The sequence below is a fragment of the Procambarus clarkii genome, chromosome 43 (genome assembly GCF_040958095.1).
Source record: "Procambarus clarkii isolate CNS0578487 chromosome 43, FALCON_Pclarkii_2.0, whole genome shotgun sequence".
NCBI classification, from domain to species: domain Eukaryota; kingdom Metazoa; phylum Arthropoda; class Malacostraca; order Decapoda; family Cambaridae; genus Procambarus; species Procambarus clarkii.
Genome location: NC_091192.1, coordinates 3,498,242 through 3,520,864, shown reverse-complemented (window position 1 = coordinate 3,520,864; position 22,623 = coordinate 3,498,242). Strand labels below are relative to the sequence as shown.

The 22,623-nt window shown below is 41.9% G+C and overlaps 2 protein-coding genes across 3 annotated transcripts in view; one reads left to right on the top strand and one right to left on the bottom strand.

Moving 5' to 3' along the window:
- The window catches only part of Coq8 (ubiquinone biosynthesis protein COQ8, mitochondrial), a 350,169-nt gene that overhangs the window by 78,543 nt on the left and 249,003 nt on the right, over positions 1 to 22,623 (top strand). The gene's annotated exons all lie outside the window — the stretch shown is intronic.
- LOC123755708 (uncharacterized) overlaps positions 1 to 22,623 on the bottom strand; it is a 90,976-nt gene that overhangs the window by 47,386 nt on the left and 20,967 nt on the right. The window contains exon 3 of the mRNA XM_045738440.2: positions 15,275 to 15,467. Within this exon, the coding sequence (XP_045594396.2) occupies positions 15,275 to 15,467 (193 nt within the window). The remainder of the gene's footprint in view (positions 1 to 15,274; positions 15,468 to 22,623) is intronic.

The following is a 22,623-nucleotide window of genomic DNA, read 5'->3' as shown; positions in this document are numbered from 1 at the left end:
ATGTTAACAAACTGAACGAGTATACACATTAGGTTGCAGTGTACAAATTGGTCCTCGTGTACGGGTAACTTTAGACTTTCCTGTGGGGAGGCACGCCAGGCTTTTGTACATTATATTCATATACACCTGTAGGGAATTCATTTGCAAACACAATGATACCAAAACGAGAGGCGTAGCACGAGAATTAAGGCGAGAAAACTGAAACGAGTATAAACTTTTTACTGTTTTTGGGTGCTCACGCGTAACTTTTCCGACTTTAGGCTTTGCTGTGGGGAGTCTTGCCAGGCTTTTGGACATTATATGCATATACATTTGCAGGGAATTTAATTGCAAACACAATGATACCAAAACGAACGATGTAGCATCAGAATTAAGGTGAGAAAACTGAAACGAGTATACACATTTAGGCGTCGCCGCACGCTCGCCCGCACCAAAGAGGCCATGATGTCAAAGTCTGTGGCGCGCTCGCGGGGAGCGTGATAGTGTTAACATTTTTAGAAGACGAAATAATTTTTTAGAATTTAATTTTTTCTTGTGCACATCTCCTCAGTAAATCTCCTTGTAAATCTCAGATCTCCTTGTGTAAATCTCCTCAGGACCCCTTAGCAGCTTAAGGGTTAATTATTAGAACAACCTTCTTTCTCTTAACACCTCCAGAACGATTGATGCTGCTGCCAGACAGCATGGCGTGGCACTGTGGTATAACACGAGGGACGGGAGCACAGGGCTTGACCAGGCCTGGACAGGTCCACTTGGGGCAGGGAGGCACGTTACATAGGCCGCCAGGAGGAAAAAACTCACAATATTTTTTAACCCTTAAACTGTGCAACGCGCCTGCAGGCCCACATCTGGTTTGCGCAACGCACCTCCGGGTATTTTTATTTTTCATGTTCCATTCAAAACTGGCGCGCGGGTATGGTATGGGTGGGTAAGGGGCCCCAGTGATCGTCCATGATCTTAAAATAAAATCCCAGCATACCCCGCGGCTGTGGGGAGCCTCAGTTTCACAGCAACAACCATGTCTGACGCATCCTCTACGAGCTCCCGCTCCACGGTGACCCGCGGTCATGGAAAACGACTCTCTGAGGAGGAAATATGCGATATTTTGTATGATGACGGTGCTATGGATGATGACCTAGACTATGATCCAGAGAAAGACCTTACTCAGAGATCTGATACGAGTGAGAGAGAGACGGAATTGGAAGATTTGGCAAGCTTGTACAGTACATGCGCCTCGCCGCCCTGGGTCAACACCGTTATCATCACCACCATCATGTATGTCCCCAGACGCTAGTAGTTTATTCAGTGACAGTACATGTGGCGAATCATTCTCGGGCTTCAGTGACATTGGCTCCGATACGAGTAGTGTGGACGACCCGAGTACGAGCAGCGGTGGTGTTACCAGGCGGGGTTTTGCTGCCTCAGCAACATGCCGCGGCAGGCGGCAGCGTGTCTCACAGCATGTGGATGACAACGACAGTGGCCCCTCAACATTATTTATTCATGGTAGGCCTACAGTAAGTAAATCTGCCTCAGCGACTAGCATACCCTCAAGCAGCTCCAGCAGCAGCAGCAGCAGCAGACGACGTAGCCGTGTTCTTGGTGCTCGTGGGCCCCAACACCAAACCCCCTGGTGTACTTGTGTGGGAGGATTGCGCCACATTTGTCCCTCAAATACCAACGTTTGATGATAGCGATGTTGGTGTTACACCATTATTCCCATATACCGGTGATAATATGGCAGACATGGAATATTTCCTGGCATATTTTGACAATGTATTCATGATGCATCTTGGGATTGAGACAAACAAGTTCACTCACAGCCTCATAGACGACGGCATTTTACCTGCCTCACGCCTCACGCGATGGAAGGACACGACAATCGACGAAATGTACGTGTTTCTGGCACTCACCATGATGAAGCACTCTGAGAAAGCTGTCATCCAGAATTATTGGAGCAAAGACAGCCTTGTTCCATCACCCGTGCTCAACCAGTACATGTCGCTTGATAGGTATCTCTTGATTCTCAGGTGCCTGCATTTTGAGAATAATGCAAATGAGGACAGACACGACAGACTGTGGAAAGTAGGGAAGATGTTCCGTGACATGAGAGGGAAGTTCAGGGATTATTTTGTACCTGCACAGAATGTGGTTATTGACGAGTCGCTTGTACTGTTCAAGGGGGGACTGGCATTCAAGCAGTACATCCCATCAAAGCGGCACCGATTTGGACTGAAGTTTTTTGTGCTGTGAGACTGTGAGACTGGTATCGTCTTGGACATGATATTATATTCTGGTACAGACGTCGACATACCAGCTCAAGATGAACACGGGTTCTCTGGCAGTGTCGTAAAAACCCTGATGGAACCGTTCCTGAACAAGGGGCATATACTGTTCTCCGACAACTATTACACCAGCCCCTTGTTGACCAGATACCTCCTTGCCAATAACAGCGGCGTATGTGGCACTGTGAAGGCCCACAGGAAGGAAATGCGGGTGTTCGGTATAGGTATAGCAGTGAGTGAGTGCCAGCTGCGCAAGTGTGACAATATGCTGTCAGTGCGGTGGAAGGACAGGCGCGAGGTGAATGTGCTGACTACGATTCACACTGGTGCCGTGTTGGACAGTAGAAAAGTCTACTTTCAGACATGCAACACTGTGTATAAGCCAGACTGTGTCATAGACTATAACGTGAACATGTGCCTCGTCGATAAATGTGACATGATGCTTGGTGGAGTGGAGTGCGTACGCAAGTCTGTGAAGTGGACGAAAAAGTTCTTCTTCCACCTCATGGATGTTGCAGTGCTCAACTGCTTCAATATGTACCTAGTAAAATCTGGCAGGAGACCGTCTATATGTACATTCAGTGCTGGTGTTGTGTCACAGCTGCTAGTAAAATATGGCAAGGAGGGCTCTGTTGTACTGCGCGGGATGCAAGCAACAATGCCACATGCAGCTCCTGACAGATTGAGGGGTAATGAGAACCTCGGAGTACATATGCTCGAGTATATGCCAGGCATAGCATCACGTGAAAAAGGTAAACGTGTGTGTATAGTATGCAAGAACACTACCCACAGAGAACAAAAGCGAAGATGCATCAGCACCTGGTGCGTGGAGTGTAAGGTGCCACTCTGTGCCGTTGGCTGTTTCGCTGCATATCACACACTCGTGGAGTACTGTGTTTATGGTGTGTGTATATAGTGTGTGATACTGTACAGCGTGTATATAAAGTAAATTTAAATTTATTAGGCATGATACATTGGAAATTGTGCAGGATAAGTGAACTTGTTTGTGATGCACGCAACAGTGTCTACGGACAGTACGGATGTTCTACTGGCATAATATAGTGTAGTGTTCATTATACATTGGGTTGGCACGTAAAAACAATTAAATTGTATTGGGAACTGTGTGCAAAAAATGAACGTAAATATATTCGCGGCAACTCGCGCGCCCCGCCCCGAGAGCCCTACTGGCCCCGGGAGCGTATGTCACGGGCGCACGGGGAATGATGACATCACGCCCCCAACTTCCGGACTCCATAGCAGCCAAAGTAAGTACAATTTCGTTTTTTTTTTTTTTACATACCTATACTGAGGGAAGGGTTTTTGACACTTAAAAAAAAAAAAAAATTCCAGAGAATTTATTTTCTGCGCACTGCAGGGGTGTCATATTTGGAGGCAACGCAGTTAAGGGGTTAACCCTCAAACCGCGCATATCATATATACATGATATCAGTGACAAAACCGAAACCGCGCACATCATTTATATATGATTTCGTGTCTAGCGCTATAATTTAAACGCCCCGCCTGGGATAGGGGCAGCTATAGTACAGCCACGACCGATAGTTGCCAGATGCCACCTAGAAAAAAAATCCAGGCCAACATTCTTGGGTGGTACAGCGTCAGTATTGAGCAAGCCACCAAGGCTGGCGCACGCAGCACGAGCTCACAGCACCGCTGTTCAGCTTGTGACCACAGCATCGCCTACAAATACCATAATATAAATGATACTGCTATTATTTAGCAGTGATAGTATTACTGAAGTCCCCTGACAGTGATAAAACTGACCAGGATTCTGATAATAGCAGGATTGTGGTGATATTTAACCCTTAAAGTGCGCATCACTTCATATGAAGTGTAAATCGTTTTACCAGTCAACTGCGCTTCACTTCATATGAAGTGTATGGGTACCGCGCACGATTTGAATGGCCCGCGGTGTAGCTGGGGGGTCCCATACGCTGCCCAGGGGCTCTAGTAAACAGCGGCCATTTTGAAAAAAAATCCAGCTCACGCTCCAATGGCATGGGAGGCCTCAGTTTAGCGAGAGTCACCATGGCGAGCGCACGGTCAAACGCCTCACGAGCACGCACCACTCAGTCCCTCACCCCAGAGCAAATAGCCCACGAATTATTCTCTGAAGGTGAAGAAAGTGTGTTTGACGATTCAGACAACGATGAGGATTATACACAGTTGTCGGGAGATAGTAGCAGCAGCAGTGAAAGTGAGAATGACCGCCATGCCATGGCGAGGCCTATACGCTCTCCCATGCCTCCTCGCCCATTTTCTACCCCAATTCTACCACGACCTCACAGTTCCTGTGGATATTTTCTGTTTGAGGGTGACGAGTCAGAGGGAGGTGACTCCTTTTCTGGGTTTAGTGACTCAGATCAAAGTTTTATTGAGCCTGTGGCTGGAACCAGTGGTGTAACTGGGCGAGAAATTGTCGCGTCAGCAGCATCTCGCCCAGCCAAGCGCCACCGCATAGCACCACATGAGGGACCAAGACCCTCGTGTTCACGTGCACCCACCTCACGTGCACGTAGCCGCCGTGCTTCTCGCAGACGGTATTCAGCTCCTGGTCGCCGGTATGCATCGCTTCCTCGCCGTCTTTCCTCTGCATCTCGCAGGACGCCTGGTGTACTTGAGTGGAGTGATGGTGACGATTTTATTCCTAATATTCCTCACTTTGACGATAATGATGTAGGGATTACAAACCTTTTCCCTAATCAAGGTGAGGACATGGCTGAGATGGAATATTTTACAGCATTCTATGATGAACCACTCATGGAATACATTGTACACCAAACGAACCTGCATGCTGCTTACCTGATTGAGAGGGAAATCACAGAATTTTCACGACTGCAGCGTTGGAAAAATACCACAGTGGCGGAAATGTATGTGTTTTTGGCACTCTGTTTGTTGATGAAGCACTGTCACAAACATGCAATAAATGACTATTGGAGCAAGGACAAGACAATACCAACACCTTTATTCGGGAAATATATGTCACGAGACAGGTTTCAGATACTCCTCAGGTGTCTACATTTTGGAAGTGTTCAGGACCGAACACCTGATGATAGACTGTGGCGAGTGAGGCACTACATGAACGATGTTATTGGAAAATTCAGAGATTTTTACGTACCAGCACAGAAGCTGGTGGTTGATGAATCTCTCATACTTTTCAAGGGACGTGTTCCATTCAAACAGTACATTCCCTCAAAACGAAACCGATTTGGCCTGAAATTTTTTGTTCTTTGTGATTGTGAGACAGGATACGTGTTACACATGATTCTGTACTCGGCTAGTGATGTAGACATTCCCGGTAACGACGAACATGGATTCTCGGGGAGTGTAGTGAAGACCATCATGGCTCCGTGGATGAACAAGGGACACATTTTATACACAGATAATTACTATACAAGTCCCTTGCTAGCTCGGTTCTTGCTAGAAAATAGAACCGGATTGGTTGGTACAGTAAAGCCACAACGAAGGGAAATGCCTGTGTTTGACAACGACATTGCAGTTGGTGAGTGTCAGAGAAGGAAAAGTGATAACATTCTGTCAGTTCGGTGGAAAGACAAAAGAGAGGTGAACTTGTTGACAACAATTCATGATGGAACAATGGTGAACAGTGGGAAAGTGAGCCATAAAACAAACGCACCACTATATAAGCCAGACTGTGTTTTAGACTATAATATCAACATGCGGTTGATTGATAAATCAGACATGATGATTGGCACTGCAGAGTGTGTGCGGAAGACATGTAGGTGGACGAAAAAAGTGTTCTTCCATCTTGTGGACATGAGCATGCTGAACTGTTTCAACATGTACCTTGTGAGAACTGGACGTAAGCCCACTTTCCGTGACTTTGTATTTGATGCTGCAATACAGTTATTAGGAAAGTTTGCAAAAGATGTCCCAGGTATTCAGCGGCCCATCATAAACCCACTGTTGCAGCATGCTGGTACTCCACGCCTCGCTCACACTGAAGGCTTCCTAGCACACAAACTTAAGTATTTGCCACCTGGTGTGAAGCGTGCAATAGCCCAACGTGATTGCTTGGTGTGTAAAACAACGACACGTAGAGACAAGAAACGGAAGCTTGTGCAAACATGGTGTGAAACGTGTGGTATCCCATTATGTGCTGTCGACTGCTTCAATGACTACCACAGTCTAGAAATCTTCTAAGTGTGCTTCAAAGTGTGTATAGCGTGTGCGAGTGTGTAAATATGTAAACATATAAGCAGAACATATAATATAATAGACTGTAATGACATATTATATTGCCGTAATTGAAAACATTTGTGTGCGCCTGTGTATACTCAAATATGCAACAATTATTGATACAAAATATGTTCAAACAGTATTTGAAACACAATTAGTGAAAAAAAATTAGATAAAATGCGCTTAGACATTGTAAATAAATAGCGCGAAAATATATTTGTGGCAACTCTGGCTGTTTGAGGACCGCGCGCAACATCTCCCGGGCGTGTACTGCATGAGCAACCATGCAGATTGTGACGTCATCGCAGAGCTTCTCGGCTCTATTGCAACAAAAGTAAGTACAATAGAATTTTTTTTTTATTTTTCCCGTGATCAGTGAACAGAACTTAACAGATTAGCAAAAAAAAAAAAAAATTTTTTTTTTTTTCAAAATGACATGCGCCTGTGTGGATAGCAGGATATTAGACCCCGAGCATGTTAAGGGTTAAACAGTTTTCGTGGTGTAGTGGTAAGACACTCGCCTGGCATTCCGCGAGCGCTATGTCATGGGTTCGTATCCTGGCCGGGGAGGATTTACTGGGCGCAATTCCTTAACTGTAGCCTCTGTTTAACGCAACAGTAAAATGTGTACTTGGATGAAAAAACGATTCTTCGCGGCAGGGGATCGTATTCCAGGGACCATAGGATTAAGGACTTGCCCGAAACGCTGCGCGTACTAGTGGCTGTACAAGAATGTAACAACTCTTGTATATATCTCAAAAAAAAAAAAAAAAAAAAAAAAAAAAAAAAAAAAAAAAAAAAAAAAAAAAAAAAAAAAAATTAGCGTTATGCTCCATGGAGGGAGGAGTAAGGCTGTGGGAGGGAGGGTTGTGGCATCGTTTTCTGACTGTGTGTGGCCACCATTTATTGACTGCACTCACCATACCAGCTTAGTGGTTCGATATGGTGAACACAAATGTAGATACTTATATATAACGTGTGTATAGTGTGAGATAACAGCGAGAGGAGTAGGTTGGGAGCCGCCATTTTGGTGAGGGAGGAACGTCGTCTGCACGACTTGGCATGTTGTTTACTGATGGCCACTATGATCTTTGGGCACCATACCAGCTTATTTGTTCAGGTATGGTGAATAAAACAGGTAGATACTTATATATAATGTGTGTATATAGCGTAATAACACCACAAACAATATTGTTGGAGGACAAATATTAGTGCGTCTGGCCTTGAGGGCGGCCGCCGATCAGCTGACTGCGTGAGTAGCTACGTCTTATGGCCTTTACTCACCATACAAGCTTAGATGTACAGTTATGGTGAACAAAACATGTAAATACGTATATATAACGTCTGTGTATAGTGAATAAATACAGAAAGAGTATTGTGGGAGGTGAATGAGGGCGAGTGAGGTGGTGTTGAGGGAGGGAGTGGCAGTGAGTGGCTCGCTGGTGTTTGGCGGTCACTCCTCGTTGCTTTTTGACGCGCAAGACCAACTTAGTAGTTCGTTATGGTGTACAAAACATGCAAATACTTATATATAACCTGTGTATATAGTGTAACAACAGCAAAACTATTTGTTTATTGTTTTATGAACATAATAATTGAATCACTAATATTCACACCATAATTTTGAGTACAGCGATGGTTCACACATTTTATAATATAAATATACCACAATTCACTGTATGGAATAATATTACTGCAAAAAAACTAAGAAAAAGTCAATCAGAGACATTGAAATAATTAGGTAATAATATATTTGTAGCAACTGCCGTTTGACAGCTCGGGCGGAGTAGACCTCGTCTGGCGAAGGCTCTGCCAACACCCCTTTTTTGCCACACTTCCCTACCCTATTGCGGCTAAAATATGCCACCTACGATTTTTTTGTTATTTTTTCCGTGGTCAGGGAACAAAAATGAACACTTCTATAAGACGAAAGAATTTTTTGGATTTTTTTTTTTTTTTTTTTGCGCCTGTGGGTGTGAATTCCATTTGGGCCCCTAGCGGTTTGAGGGTTAAGGAAACTTCAGCCTGTGCAAACTGTTTTTAGGATACTTGTATATTTGTTATTACATAATTACTAGTATTTCTTTTGTTTTTGGTTATGATGAATTGTTCTAAAATTAATGGTACTATAATTCCTGTACTGTAGTGTATAGGGCCCTCCACATCCCACTTATCTCCTAGGTTGTCCCTCCCAGTGTTCCCCCCTCTCTCCCGACACCACCCACTCACCCCACCCCCTCCTACACCATGTGCCTTGAGCCACAGCCGTATGGGATTAATACAGTACGGCCCGCCGCCTGGCTTTCTTATCCGGACAATTCACCGCTTGTCCGGCTGACTGTCCGGATAGTGTATCGGCTGCAAGTTAACCGGCTCAGATTTTTTATCTGGTCAAACAGCCGCTGGTCCGGCTCCCATGGACATTTTGGCCGGATAGTGAGATAACTTTCTCCGACCACGATTTTAGCTGGATAAGGGCGTTTTTCCGGATGGTCGGATTCCGGATAAGCGAGTGTCCATGGTACACGCAGATTTTCGCTTACTGTTTCTTCGTTCTGTGTGCTTGCAAACAGCGCACTCACGTTCACCTTTGGCTTTAGTTCCTGTAGGTGGTATGTAGCCAGGCTTGTGAAGTGTAAGGTAATCTTAAATAGATCTAGGAAAAGGTCAATGACAAAATTCTGTCCTGGTACAAAGTAATTGCAAAATTTTTGTCTGATATCACAGAACACTTTTTGCACTTTCCAAGGATAATAATTTTGAAAAACATTTGCAAAGTTTTCAGTGTAGGCACCGTAGAAGTATCAGGAACCTGTTGCATGACATGTACTTGTTGAACACTGGACTTAGAACAGCACAGTCTTTGTTCCAATAATCCTGAATTATGTGTTTAACGGAATGTTGGAATGTTATATAAGCAGACACAGAGCTAAGAACACGTACAATTCGGCCTCAGTGGTATCCTTCCATCGTGTCATATGTGAAACAGGTGATAAGCCACCAGTAGTAAGTTGCAGTTGTATTGCATACCTGTTGGTTTTGTCAGCAAGATGTAGCATGAATGGCTCATCAAAATAAACTATAAAATATTAACTTTCACTCATATCTTCATCTGTATATGGGATAGTGGGTGCAACACCAACATCAGTACGTATCATCAAATTATGGTTTGTGTGGTACAAAATTATCACAGTCCTCCCTCACGAATTCACCCGTACTCCTTGTATTGCCGCCACCAGCACCACGAAACACCACCATGGAAGCCACTAATACTATTCATCTATGGGGTGGCATCTGCTGGCTGGTGTGTGGTGGCCACTCTTGTTGTTTGGACTTACAATACCAACTTAGTGGTTCGTTATGGTGAACACAAGTAGATAGGTATATACATATGTGTGTGTGTGTATATGCAGTATATGTATATACTGTATGGTATATGTATATACGGCAATATGTAGTATTGCATATGTATATGTATCCACTCAATTTAACGGCCTATATGGGGCTGTACCCTGGTCGTTATTTCCGGAGCTCCGTTATTTCCGAAGTTAAGTCGGGTCGGGTAATTTTTCAAGTAACATTCAGGTAGGATATATTTTATACTGTATAACTAAAATTAAATAAAGTTCATTGTGTAATTGCATTCCAATTTTGTGCCACGCCGACGATTAAGCCAGCTGGTGGCTGCTGCATGGATGATGTGTGAACACGGTCTGATCAAGTCCAGATGGGTGGGAAAAAATTGGTTCATTCCTTTGTATTGTGAAATATTTCATGTATCAGTCAGTGATTGTTAATATTTTCTCAATAAAATTTTAGAGATGTGTTTTGTTTTACCCTGAACAGTGCAGGTAATGTATTTTTATTGTTATGACACAGGCTGTGGCGGCCAGGCCATACAATGGCGATCGAGCCTTGTCACTGAGAGCTAGCCAAGACAAAATATTTTGAGCTCACCTTTTCTCTGCTAATGATAGAATATACATTTGCAGAGATCAATATGTAGCTATTGTTGAAAAAAAAAACAATTAATATGTCGTAATACTATAATAAAATTGGTAAATTGACTTACTTTTAATGAAGCTGAAGATCACGAAGCTGTGAAGATTACGTCATCCTCTGCAGCGCTTGTTTCATATTGTTCAGTACTGTATACAGGGTACATACAGTATGTACACATATTTTCAGGCATTCACTTCACACAACAGTTAGCCTTACTACTAATTCACACGAGTTCTAATTCTAATTCACAATTGAAAATTATTTCTACTGTATATTTACACTGTACAGTATCTTTTTGTCAAGGCCTAAATAATCATTAACACTTACAATACTGTACTCTATCAACACATTTTACATTAATTTATATGCCTTTCAAACATATTTTATATCGTTAGTGGAGGCTACACAATTTTTTATGGGAATTCAGCATCAGCGGGTGCAGCATGGCTTGCAGAGCATTCGTTGCCGGCGGATGCTCCACAACTTGTCGATGGGAATTCAGCATCAGCGGGTGCAGCATAGCTTGCAGAGCATTCGTTGCCGGTGGAGGCTGCACAACTTGTCGATGGGAATTCAGCATCAGCGGGTGCAGAATAGCTTGCAGAGCATTCGTTGCCGGCGGAGGCTGCACAACTTGTCGATGGGAATTTAGCATCGGCGGGTGCAGCATAACTTGCAGAGCATTCGTTGCCGGTGGAGGCTGCACAACTTGTCGATGGGAATTCAGCATTGGCGGGTGCAGCATGGCTTGCAGAGCATTCGTTGCTGGCGGAGGCTGCACAACTTGTAAATGGGAATTCAGCATCGGCGGGTGCAGCATGGCTTGTAGGGCACTTGTTGCCAGTGGATGCTGCATGACTTGTTGAATTCCCAGTGGGTGCTTTCACGAACCGTTGAAATCATGAATTTATCTGTTTTTGTCTGAATCTGATTTTCTCTGGCTAATATTCTGAGACATTGCTCTCAGCCGCGCAAGTTCACAGTAAACAAAGCGGTCACATGGCCACGCGCAGTACATTCTAGGTCCATGGGAAAAAAAAATACCTATTGCCTATACTATAAAAGGTATTTAATAAGAAAACAAAGAATTTTGCTTAATAACAATTGTTTTAAAATATTTTATTAATAATTAGAATTTTCTTCATAAAACTGAATCATTTTAAAAGAAAGTTAAGATTTAATATACCACTCTGGATGATCGAGGTCGGTGGCCTGGTCGCCATATGAGGGGGCTGCTGATGCCAAAACAAACCGACCGTCAGTAATATCGACCACCAGACCGGTATACGAGGCTCCAGATACCCATCTCCCAAACCGGTCGTTATTACCGGCAGATCGGTTTAAAAGAGGCCGTTAAATTGAGTGGATACTGTGTTTTTCATTTGTTTTTTTCTTTGTTTTTTTTTTTTGCTGTAATATTCTTCAGAAGTGTGCAATTTGTGGAATTTATATACGGTAGTTCAATGATGGAACATCGCTATGCTCAAAATTATAGGGCTCATATTTGTGATATGTATATTACATTCTATGATCAATCAAACTGTTTTTGCTGAATATACTGTTATATATAAGTATCCACTCAATTTAACAGCCTATATGGGGCTGAGCCCTAGTCGTTATTTACGGAGCTCCGTTATTTCCGAAGTTAAGTCGGGTCGGGTAATTTTTCAAGTAACATTCAGGTAGGATATATTTTATACTGTATAACTAAAATTAAATAAAGTTCATTGTGTAATTGCATTCCAATTTAGTGCCACACCGACGATTAAGCCAGTTGTTGGCTGCTGCATGGATGATGTGTGAACACGGTCTGATCAAGCCCAGATGGGTGGGAAAAAATTGATTCATTCCTTTGTATTGCAAAATATTTCATGTATCAATCAGCAAGTTAATATTTTCTCAATAATATTTTAGAGATGTGTTTTGATTTACCCTGAACAGTGCAGGTAATGTATTTTTAATGTTACAACACAGGCTGTGGCGGCCATGCCACAACAATGGCGATCGAGCCTTGTCACTGAGAGCTAGCCAAGACGAAATATTTTGAGCTCACCTATTCTCTGCTGACGATAGAATATACATTTGCAGAGACTAATATGTAGCTTTTGTTGAAAAAAAAACAATATCTTGTAATACTATAATAAAATTGGTAAATTGACTTACTTTTAATGTTACAACACAGGCTGTGGCGGCCATGCCACAACAATGGCGATCGAGCCTTGTCACTGAGAGCTAGCCAAGACGAAATATTTTGAGCTCACCTATTCTCTGCTGACGATAGAATATACATTTGCAGAGACTAATATGTAGCTTTTGTTGAAAAAAAACAATTAATATCTTGCATAAATAAAATAACAAATTCAAAATAACAAATTTCACATAAAATAATTGTGAAAAACTATATTCGCGGCAACTGCCGCCGCACGGGGTGACAGGGTCGAGTGTCCCTGAGCGCTTCAACGCTCAGCGCCCATAATTTGCTCAACTTCCCAGCTCCATCACAGCTAAAGTATGTCACATACAATATTTTATTTTAGTTTCCCATGATCAGAGACTGCAAGAGAAAATAATTTTTTGCATAGAATTTATTTTTGACGCACAACGGGGTGTCATATTTTAAGGCCACTCAGCATGGTGGTTAACCCTTAAAATGGCGCATGGCTATATACCATTCAACACCCACAGGCGCATACCAAAAAAAAAAAAAAAAAAAATATCTTCCTAACCTGTTAATTTGTCTTCACTGATCATGGGAAAAATAATAAAAAAATCGTAAGTGGCATATATTGCCCGCTATAGGGTGGGGAAGTCTGGCAAAATCAGGCGCTGACTCAGCGTGCGTCAAAGGCAGTCTGTTGCTCGCCAGCTGTCAGGCTGGAGTTGCCACAAAGAGATAATTACCTAATTATTTCAATGTCTCTGATTGATATTTTACAGTTTTTTGCTGTAATATTATTCAGTAGTGTGTAGTGTGATATACAGTATTTATATAATAAAATGAATGAATCATCGCTGTACTCAAAAATATGGTGTGCATATTGTTGATTCAATTATGTTCATCAAACAGTAAACAAATACTTTGTTGGTTATTACACTATATACACAGGTTATATATAAGTATCTGCATGTTTTGTTCACCATAACGAACCACTAAGTTGCTATTATGAGTCAAAAAGTAACGAGGAGTGACCGCCACACACCAGCCAGCCACTCACTCCCTCAATCAACACCTGACTCACCCACATTCTCCTCCCACCATACTGTTTTTGCTTTTATTCACTATATACAGACGTTATATATAAGTATCTACATTCGTGTTCACCATAACGAACCACTAAGTTGGCATGCTGAGTGGCAGTGCCAGTGGCAGCCTGCCACTGGCTGCTACTTCCTCCTTCCCTCAAGTCACCTGACTCACCCACATTCTCCTCCCACAATACTGTTTTTGCTTTTATTCACTATATACAGACGCTATATATAAGTATCTACATTCGTGTTGACCATAACGAACCACTAAGTTGGTATGCTGAGTGGCAGTGGCAATGGCAGCCAGTGGCAGCCCGCCACTGGCTGCCACTCCCTCCCTCCCTCACCTCACCTGACTTGCCACCATTCTCCACCCACCATACTGTTTTTGCTTTTATATACAGATGTTATATATAAGTATTTACATGTTTTGTTCACCATAACTGTACATCTAAGCTTGTATGGTGAGTAAAGGCACAAAGACGTAGGACCTCACACAGTCAGCTGATGGCTGCCGCTCTCAAGGCCAGGCGCACTAATATTTCTCCTCCAACAATACTATTTGTGGTGTTATTATGCTATATACACACATTATATATAAGTATCTACCTGTTTTATTCACCATACTTGTGCAAGTAAACTGGTATGGTGCCCAAAGACCATCGTGGTCACCAGTAAACATGATAAGTCGTGCAGACGACGCCACCGCCCTCACCAAAATGGCGGCTCCCAACCTACTCCTCTTGCTGTTTATACCCTCTATACACACGTTATATATAAGTATCTACATTTGTGTTCACCATAGCGAACCACTAAGCTGGTATGGTGAGTGCAGTCAATAAAAGGTGGCCATACACAATCAGAAGACAATGCCACCACCCTCACTCCCACAGCATTACTCCTCCCTCCATGGAGCACAGCGCTAAATATCACCACAATCCTGCTATTATCAGAACCCTGGTCAGTTTTATCACAGTCAGGGGTCTTCTGTAATAATATCATCGCTACGTAATAGCATGAACAAGTATATTATGGCATTTTTAGGCGATGCTGTGGTCACAAGCTGAACAGCAGTGCTGTGAGCTTATGCTGCGTGCATCAGGCTTGGTAGCTCACTCAATACTGAGGTCCCTAACACCCGGGAATTTGGCCCATGATTTAAAAAAAAAATGGCGTCTGTTTACAAGAGCCCTGATGAAGGTGTGGTGAACCCTGTGTATCCGCGGGCCGTTTAAATCGTGCATAATACTCCAAGGCATCATATGATGCGATGCGCAATTTACTGCAAGTCGGTCAAAGCATCATATGATGCGATGTGCAATTTAAGGGTTAAAGTACAGTAGTAAAGCATAAATATATATTTATTTTATAAAAAATCTTTATAATGTAACTTACAAATTTTAAACATGAAATTGAACATGTCCTAAATTATTTTGCCTTGTTGGATCAAATAGTACAGAATAATGCTGTGTAGCATCAGGATTACAACTGTAATTAATTTGTCATCTTTACTAAATACTCACCTAATAGCAGCAAGGTTGGCCTCTGTTTTTCATTATTTGTCCATTGATGTATGAGTTTTGGCAGCAGTGTGAGTAATGGATCCCAGTGAAATATGATTCGTAAAGGTACGTCCATGTGATACACCTCTATGTCCTCGTGTAATTTACCAATGCGTAAGTTATCTGCTAATTCATGAGCACTGCGCCATCTTCCCTAAAATGTAAGATTAAAGTGTTAGAATATTAACATGAAATCATTAAATGCAAGCCACTTTTTGGATTTACAAATTACATTATTATGTGAACTATTCCACTCAATTCCTTCTGAAGGCAAGATCCTCCTGGTGCCATGGACAGGCTTATGTGAGCACAGTCAGGGTAGGTTGACATTTTGCACCAGGGCATCAGGGAGCTTTCCAAACTGTCCCTTTGAGTCATGTGGGTACTACGATAACGATGGCAGGATGTGCAGAGTACCCCCCTGTTGAAGAGCAGAGGTGCAATAGGTACTCTGAGGGAGAACTCTATCAACATCAGAGGCCTGAGACTGTTCAACACGCTTCCACTACACATAAGGGGCCATAACTAGCCTACCCCTTACAGTGTTAAAGAGAGAACTTGATAAACACCTCCAAAGGACACCTGATCAACCAGGCTGTGACTTATGTCAGGCTGCAAGTAGCTGTGTCCAAGAGCCTGGTTGACCAATCCAGCAACGAGAAGGCCTGGTCAAAGATCGGGCCGTGGGGATGTTGAGCCTGTTTTCTCAGTTTTTCTAACGTTTTCTCAATATTTCAAATGTTTTACCATGGTTTTTTCAAGAGCAATGATACAATGGGCTGAAAATAATATTATCTGTATCACTGGAAATGTTGATCATAGGTATGCACAGATATATTCTTGTTTCAAAGATGCACACTGTTATTTGTTTCGAACGATAAAATATTCTGTTTTTGCTGTTATTGCATTGTATAAACACTTTATATATAACTATATACATTGTCATGCACAATTAAGAACCATTAAGGCTTTCTGGTGTGTATGAAGAGTCCAAGGACAGCCCACACACTGCAGCCAGAAAGTCCCAGCAGATGACGCAATAATGATGCAGCAGAATACGTCACAAAATGTTACTCACATTACTTAACTCTAGGCACAATGTTGCTATTATTGTCAACATCCTGATAAAAATAGTGTGTAATTTGATAAATTTATATAATAAAATGAGTGCTAAACATTGCCATACTCAAAATATGGTGCTCATATTAGTGACAAGATTATTATACTGTACTCTTTAAACAAGAAAACTGTTTTTGTTGTTATTACAATGCATGTACACTATACTGTATATAATATACATGTCTCATTGAATATGATAGCATATTCCATATTAACTATTTTCTGGTTTAAGGCTTCTATCCCTCTTATTAGTGCTCGTGCATCCGGGTTCAGCTGGAAGAGGAGTTCACCAAAAGTCATGTTCGTTTTCAAGGTGAACAAAAAGAAGTGAATAACTGTAGAATGTATTTACACCTTATTAGGGAGCCGGTCGGCCGAGCGGACAGCACACTGGACTTGTGATCTTGTGGTCCCGGGTTCGATCCTGGGCGCCGGCGAGAAACAATGGGCAGAGTTTCTTTCACCCTATGCCCCTGTTACCTAGCAGTAAAATAGGTACCTGGGTGTTAGTCAGCTGTCACGGGCTGCATCCTGGGGGCAGAGGCCTGGTCGAGGACTGGGCCACGGGGACACTAAAGCCCCGAAATCATCTCAAGATAACCTCAAGATTATAAAATTGCACAATGTTTCAAACCTATATGGTTCATTCTCAAATGATGTTACAGTACAGGCTGGGGGCCTAGTAGCCTGGTGGATAACGAGCAGGACTCGTAATTCTGTGGCGCGAGTTCAATTCCCGCACCAGGCAGAAACAAATGGGCAAAGTTTCTTTCACCCTGAATGCCCCTGTTACCTAGCAGTAAATAGGTACCTGGGAGTTAGTCAGTTGTCATGGGCTGCTTCCTGGGTTGTGTGTGTGTAATTACCTAAGTGTAATTACCTAAGTGTAGTTACAGGATGAGAGCTACGCTCGTGGTGTCCCGTCTTCCCAGCACTCTTTGTCATATAACACTTTGAAACTACTGACGGTCTTGGCCTCCGAAACTACTGACGGTCTTGGCCTCCACCACCTTCTCACCTAACTTGTTCCAACCGTCTACCATTCTGTTTGCGAAAGTGAATTTTCTTATATTTCTTCGGCATCTGTGTCTAGCTAGTTTAAATCTATGACCTCTTGTTCTTAAAGTTCCAGGCCTCAGGATATCTTCCCTATCGATTTTATCAATTCCTGTTACTATTTTGTATGTAGTGATCATATCACCTCTTTTTCTTCTGTCTTCTAGTTTTGGCATATTTAATGCCTCTTACCTCTCCTCGTAGCTCTTGCCCTTCAGTTCTGGGAGCCACTTAGTAGCATGTCTTTGCACCTTTTCCAGTTTGTTGATGAGCTTCTTAATATATGGGCACCACACAACTGCTGCATATTCTAGCTTTGGCCTAACAAAAGTCATGAACAATTTCTTTAGTATATCGCCATCCATGTATTTTAAAGCAATTCTGAAGTTAGAAAGCGTGGCATAGGCTCCTCACACAATATTCTTTATGTGGTCCTCAGGTGATAGTTTTCTATCTAGATCCACCCCTAGATCTCTTTCTTTATCAGAATTCTTTAAAGATTTCTCACATAATATATAGGTTATGTGGGGTCTATGTTCTCCTATTTCACATTCTATAACATGGCATTTATTAACATTAAATTCCATTTGCCAAGTGGTGCTCCATATACTTATTTGGTCCAGGTCATCTTGAAGGGCATGACAATCATCTAAGTTTCTTATCCTTCCTATTATCTTAGCATCATCAGCAAACATGTTCATATAAGTCTGTAAATCAACTGGTAGATCATTTATGTAGACAATAAACATCACTGGTGCAAGAACTGAACCCTGTGGTACTCCACTTGTGACATTTCTTCAGTCCGATACATTGCCTCTGATCACTGCCCTCATTTTTCTATCAGTCAGAAAATTTTTCATCCATGTTAGAAGCTTGCCTGTCACCCCCTCCAATATTTTCCAGTTTCCAGAACAACCTCTTATGTGGAACTCTGTCGAAAGCCTTTTTTAGGTCCAGATAGATGCAGTCAACCCAACCATCTCTTCCCTGTAATATCTATGTTGCTCGATCATAGAAGCTGAGTAAATTCGATACACGGGATCTTCCAGATCGAAAACCATACTGTCTGTCTGATATTATATCATTTCTCTCCAGGTGTTCTACCCCATTTAGTTTTAATTATTTTTTCCAATATTTTGACTATTACACTTGTCAGTGATACAGGTCTATAATTAAGGGGTCTTCCCTGCTTCCACTTTTGTAGATTGGAACTATGTTAGCCTTTTTCCACACATCAGCTACAACTCCTGTAAACAGGGATGCCTGAAAAATCAGTTGAAGTGGAATGCTGACCTCAGGTGCACTTTCTCTCAGAACCCATGGTGAAACTCCATCTGGACCAACTGCTTTGTTCTTATTTAGCTCCTTGAGCATTTTGTCCACTTCGTCTTTAGACACCTCTATGTGCTCTATGTTGTTCTCTGGAATTCTTATTGTATCTGGTTCCCTGAAGATTTCATTTTGTACAAACACACTTTGGAACTTTTCGTTTAATGTTTAACACATTTCCTTTTCATTTCCTGTGAATCTATTTCCCATTTTCAACCTCTGAATATTATCCTGTACCTGCAATTTGTTGTTTATGAATTTATAGAATAGACCTGGTTCTGTTTTACATTTGTCTACAATCCCTTTTTCAAAATTTCTTTCTGCCTCTCTCCTCACTGCCGTGTAGTTGTTTCTCGCATCTTTGTATCGCTGGTATGTTTGGGGGTTTGGCCTCTTCCTGTATTGATTCCATTTTTGTGTCTTTTGGTCTCTGGCCCTCTCGCAATTTCTGTTGAACCAATCCTGTTTCCTAGTTCTGCTTCTCTGTTTTGGTATAAATTTTTTGTGCCTTTATCATATATTTCACAAAACCTGACATACATCTCATTCACTTCCTTGCCTAGCAACAAATCTGTTCAATTATACTCACTAAAATATTTTCTAAGGTTGCCATAATGTCCTCTCCTAAAGTCAGGTTTTTCAATTGCATCAACCTTCTTATTTTCTTCCAGATTATAACGCATTGCATACTTTATTCCCAAAAAGACATGGTCACTTTTACCCAAGGGAAGAAGGTACTGAATGTCAAATATTTCTTCCTCCTTCCTGGTAAATATCAAATCTAGCATGGAGGGAACGCCCCCTTCCCTCATTCTCATAGCTTGTTTAACATGTTGATACAAGAATGTTTCCAGGATGAGGTCTACAAATTTACAGGTCTAAAAATCTTCTGTTTTAGCTTCATATGCTTCCCAGTCTATGGATTTCAAGTTGAAGTCGCTGACTATCAACAGTCGTTATCTATCGTTATCCGCTCTCGCTCTGATCTCTCTCTCATTATTGTTATAAGACCTTCTCGTTTACTATCTAGCTCCTCCTTTGACCATGTGCTGCTTGGCGGTGGACTATACGCATTTATGATCATTAGTTTATCATCCTCATGGCAGATCTCTAGTGCTATTATGTCAAATTCTTGTGGATTGGCAGTCATTATTTCCCTCACCTTTAAGTGTTCTTTCACCAGCACAGCAATGCCACCGCCTTTCCTAATTTTTCTGTCCCGTCTCCAAATTGAGTAGCCCCTTGGGAATATGACCTCATTTAAAGTAACATCTTCAAGTTTTGTCTCCGTGAGTGCAACAATGTCTGGTGTCTGCAGCTGTATTACATCACTTAACTCCAGTATCTTCGATCTTACTCCATCTATGTTGGTGTATGCAATCTTCAGGAACTTGTTCCCCCTCTTCTTATTTTTCACTTCCCCCTCTCTCTAATGATTTTGTTGGTTTGCCTTTATGAACCACTTTACTGGTCTGCCTACCCCTATCACTTTGTAGAAAAAAGAATTGATTTCTTCTTCATTCCTGCTCTCATTTAAACGTTTTGCCTCGGCGAGGTTCAGTTTCAGCTTCTCTCTATCTTCTTTTGAAAGATCTCGTCTTAACGACCACACTTTCCCATCCTCATCACTTTGTAATTTTCTAGCATTCCTTAGTACTTCTTCCATCTGTTTGGCACCATTTAAGGTGATCCTCAAAGGTCGATCTTTCCCTTTTACATATCTGCCTATTCTCCTGTAGTCGCACACATTCTCTATGGTTGTAAGACCTTCCACGAGGCCAACAATTTTATCTACTACTTTTGCTTCTTCTACAGCTCTTTCTGACCTAGATGTTATCTCCTTTTCTTTGCAGCCAAAAATTATTAGGGACTTACTCCGATCAACTGTGTTTTGCACCAACTTCGGGTTAGATGCCAATTCTTTTCTCACTTCTAGCCTAATGTTTGTTTTATCTTGGTTGCTGCAGTGTTTGACTTCCTTTACTGCTTCTTCTATTTTTTCCTTCTCCTTGGCCACTTGTGCATAAGTGAGTTGCATATCTTTCTTGCACTGTTCTATTCCCTGTGTAACTTCCTCCATCTGTGCTGACAAAAGCTGTTTCTCCTGTTGAATTTCCTTACCTAACCTATTGTAGTCATTTATGTTTAAATTTACTTTAACTTCTTCCATAGCTATTTTTAAGAGTTTATTTTCTTCTTCCATGACTTTGCAATTAGTTTCCAATTGATTCTTATCCTTGCACAAGTCTTTCACTAAACCCTCAAGACATACAACTTTGCTATTTAAATGGTCATTACTTTCTTTCAATTTACTAATTATTTCTACATGAGAGTTCACTATAGTATCTAATTTTACCAACTTGTTGTATAGACTGGTTATATCAATGCTTTCTTCATTGAATCCAGCAAAATCAAGCTCTGTTTTGTATTTCCTCTTGCCGGCGGCCATTTTGAATGTTGTTCTCTGCACTGGAAACACTAGGGCAACTTTTTCTCATCCAATTTTTCACTTCCCTTGGCACATTCCTGTTATCTCACCTATTTTTCAAAAGCACTATACCTTTATGTTCTCTGGGACACCACTCACTATCATCATCCTGTACTACAATACTTAGGATTGTTGAAATATGCTGGAGCTCCTCTTGTCTGCCTCTTGGGAAAGAACTTGGGATAAAACTTCCAAGAGTGTGTGTGTGGTGTGGAAAAAAAAGTAGTTAGTAAACTACTTTTTAGATTGACAGTTAAGAGGGCCGAAATAGCAAAGCTCAACCCCCGCAAAACACAACTAGGTGAATACAGAACATTATATTTATACTAGTAGTGGGTCAGGTGAATACAAATGTTTCGAACAATGGGGTCAGGTGTAAACAATGGGTATACATTGGGTAAACATAAGGGTAAAGAGTAAGGCATAAAGGAGAAAAGAAGCTAAGAATCAGAAGGCTAAATAGGTACAAACAAAGATTAATTAAGCATAGTGGGCGCTGTTTGTCGAGCAGTGTCTTCTATGTTGGCATCTTGACGTTCTGGTTTTATTCTTACTCTCATAGTGGGTAGAGTGCATACAGTGGTACCTCGGAATACGAGTGTCCCTGTATACAAGTTTTTCGGAATTCGAGCAGGATTTGCTCGGAAAATGTGCCTCGGAAGGCGAGTGTGTTGATACGCGTACAGGCCGACCTAGCGCGTGGTGGTACGGCGATCGTCGCCCCTCACCCCTCAGTTTACCAGTGCCTCGCGCCCAGTGACTATCCCGTATCAATTCTTCACCAGGAATTTCAGTGTTTTGTTGGATTTTTGGTCATTTGACCATAAAAGTTGTTATTATATATATCACCATGGGTCCCAAGAAAGCCAGTGGTAAGGATCAAGGCAAGAAAGCGCATGTGAGGGTGACAATAGAGGAAAAACAAGAGATCATTTGGAAGCATGAAAATGGTACACGATTTGTTGAACTTTGTAGGCAGTACAACAAAGCCACGTCAACGATATGCTCTATACTTAGCAAGAAAAAGAACGTTATGAGTGCTAAAGTGGCAAAAGGCATAAGAACAATCACGAAACAACGACCACAAATACTTGAAGAAGTGGAAAAGTTGTTATTAATTTGGATACACAACGAGGAGTTAGCAGGTGATAGTGTTTCGGAGGCCATCATTTGTGAGAAAGCCAGGGTATTGCACGAAGACCTTGTAAAGAAAACCCCTGGAACGAGTGCAAATACGATAGACTTTAAGGCAAGCAGGGGATGGTTTGAAAAATTTTGAAAAAGAAATGGTATCCATAGTGTTACGAGGCATGGGGAG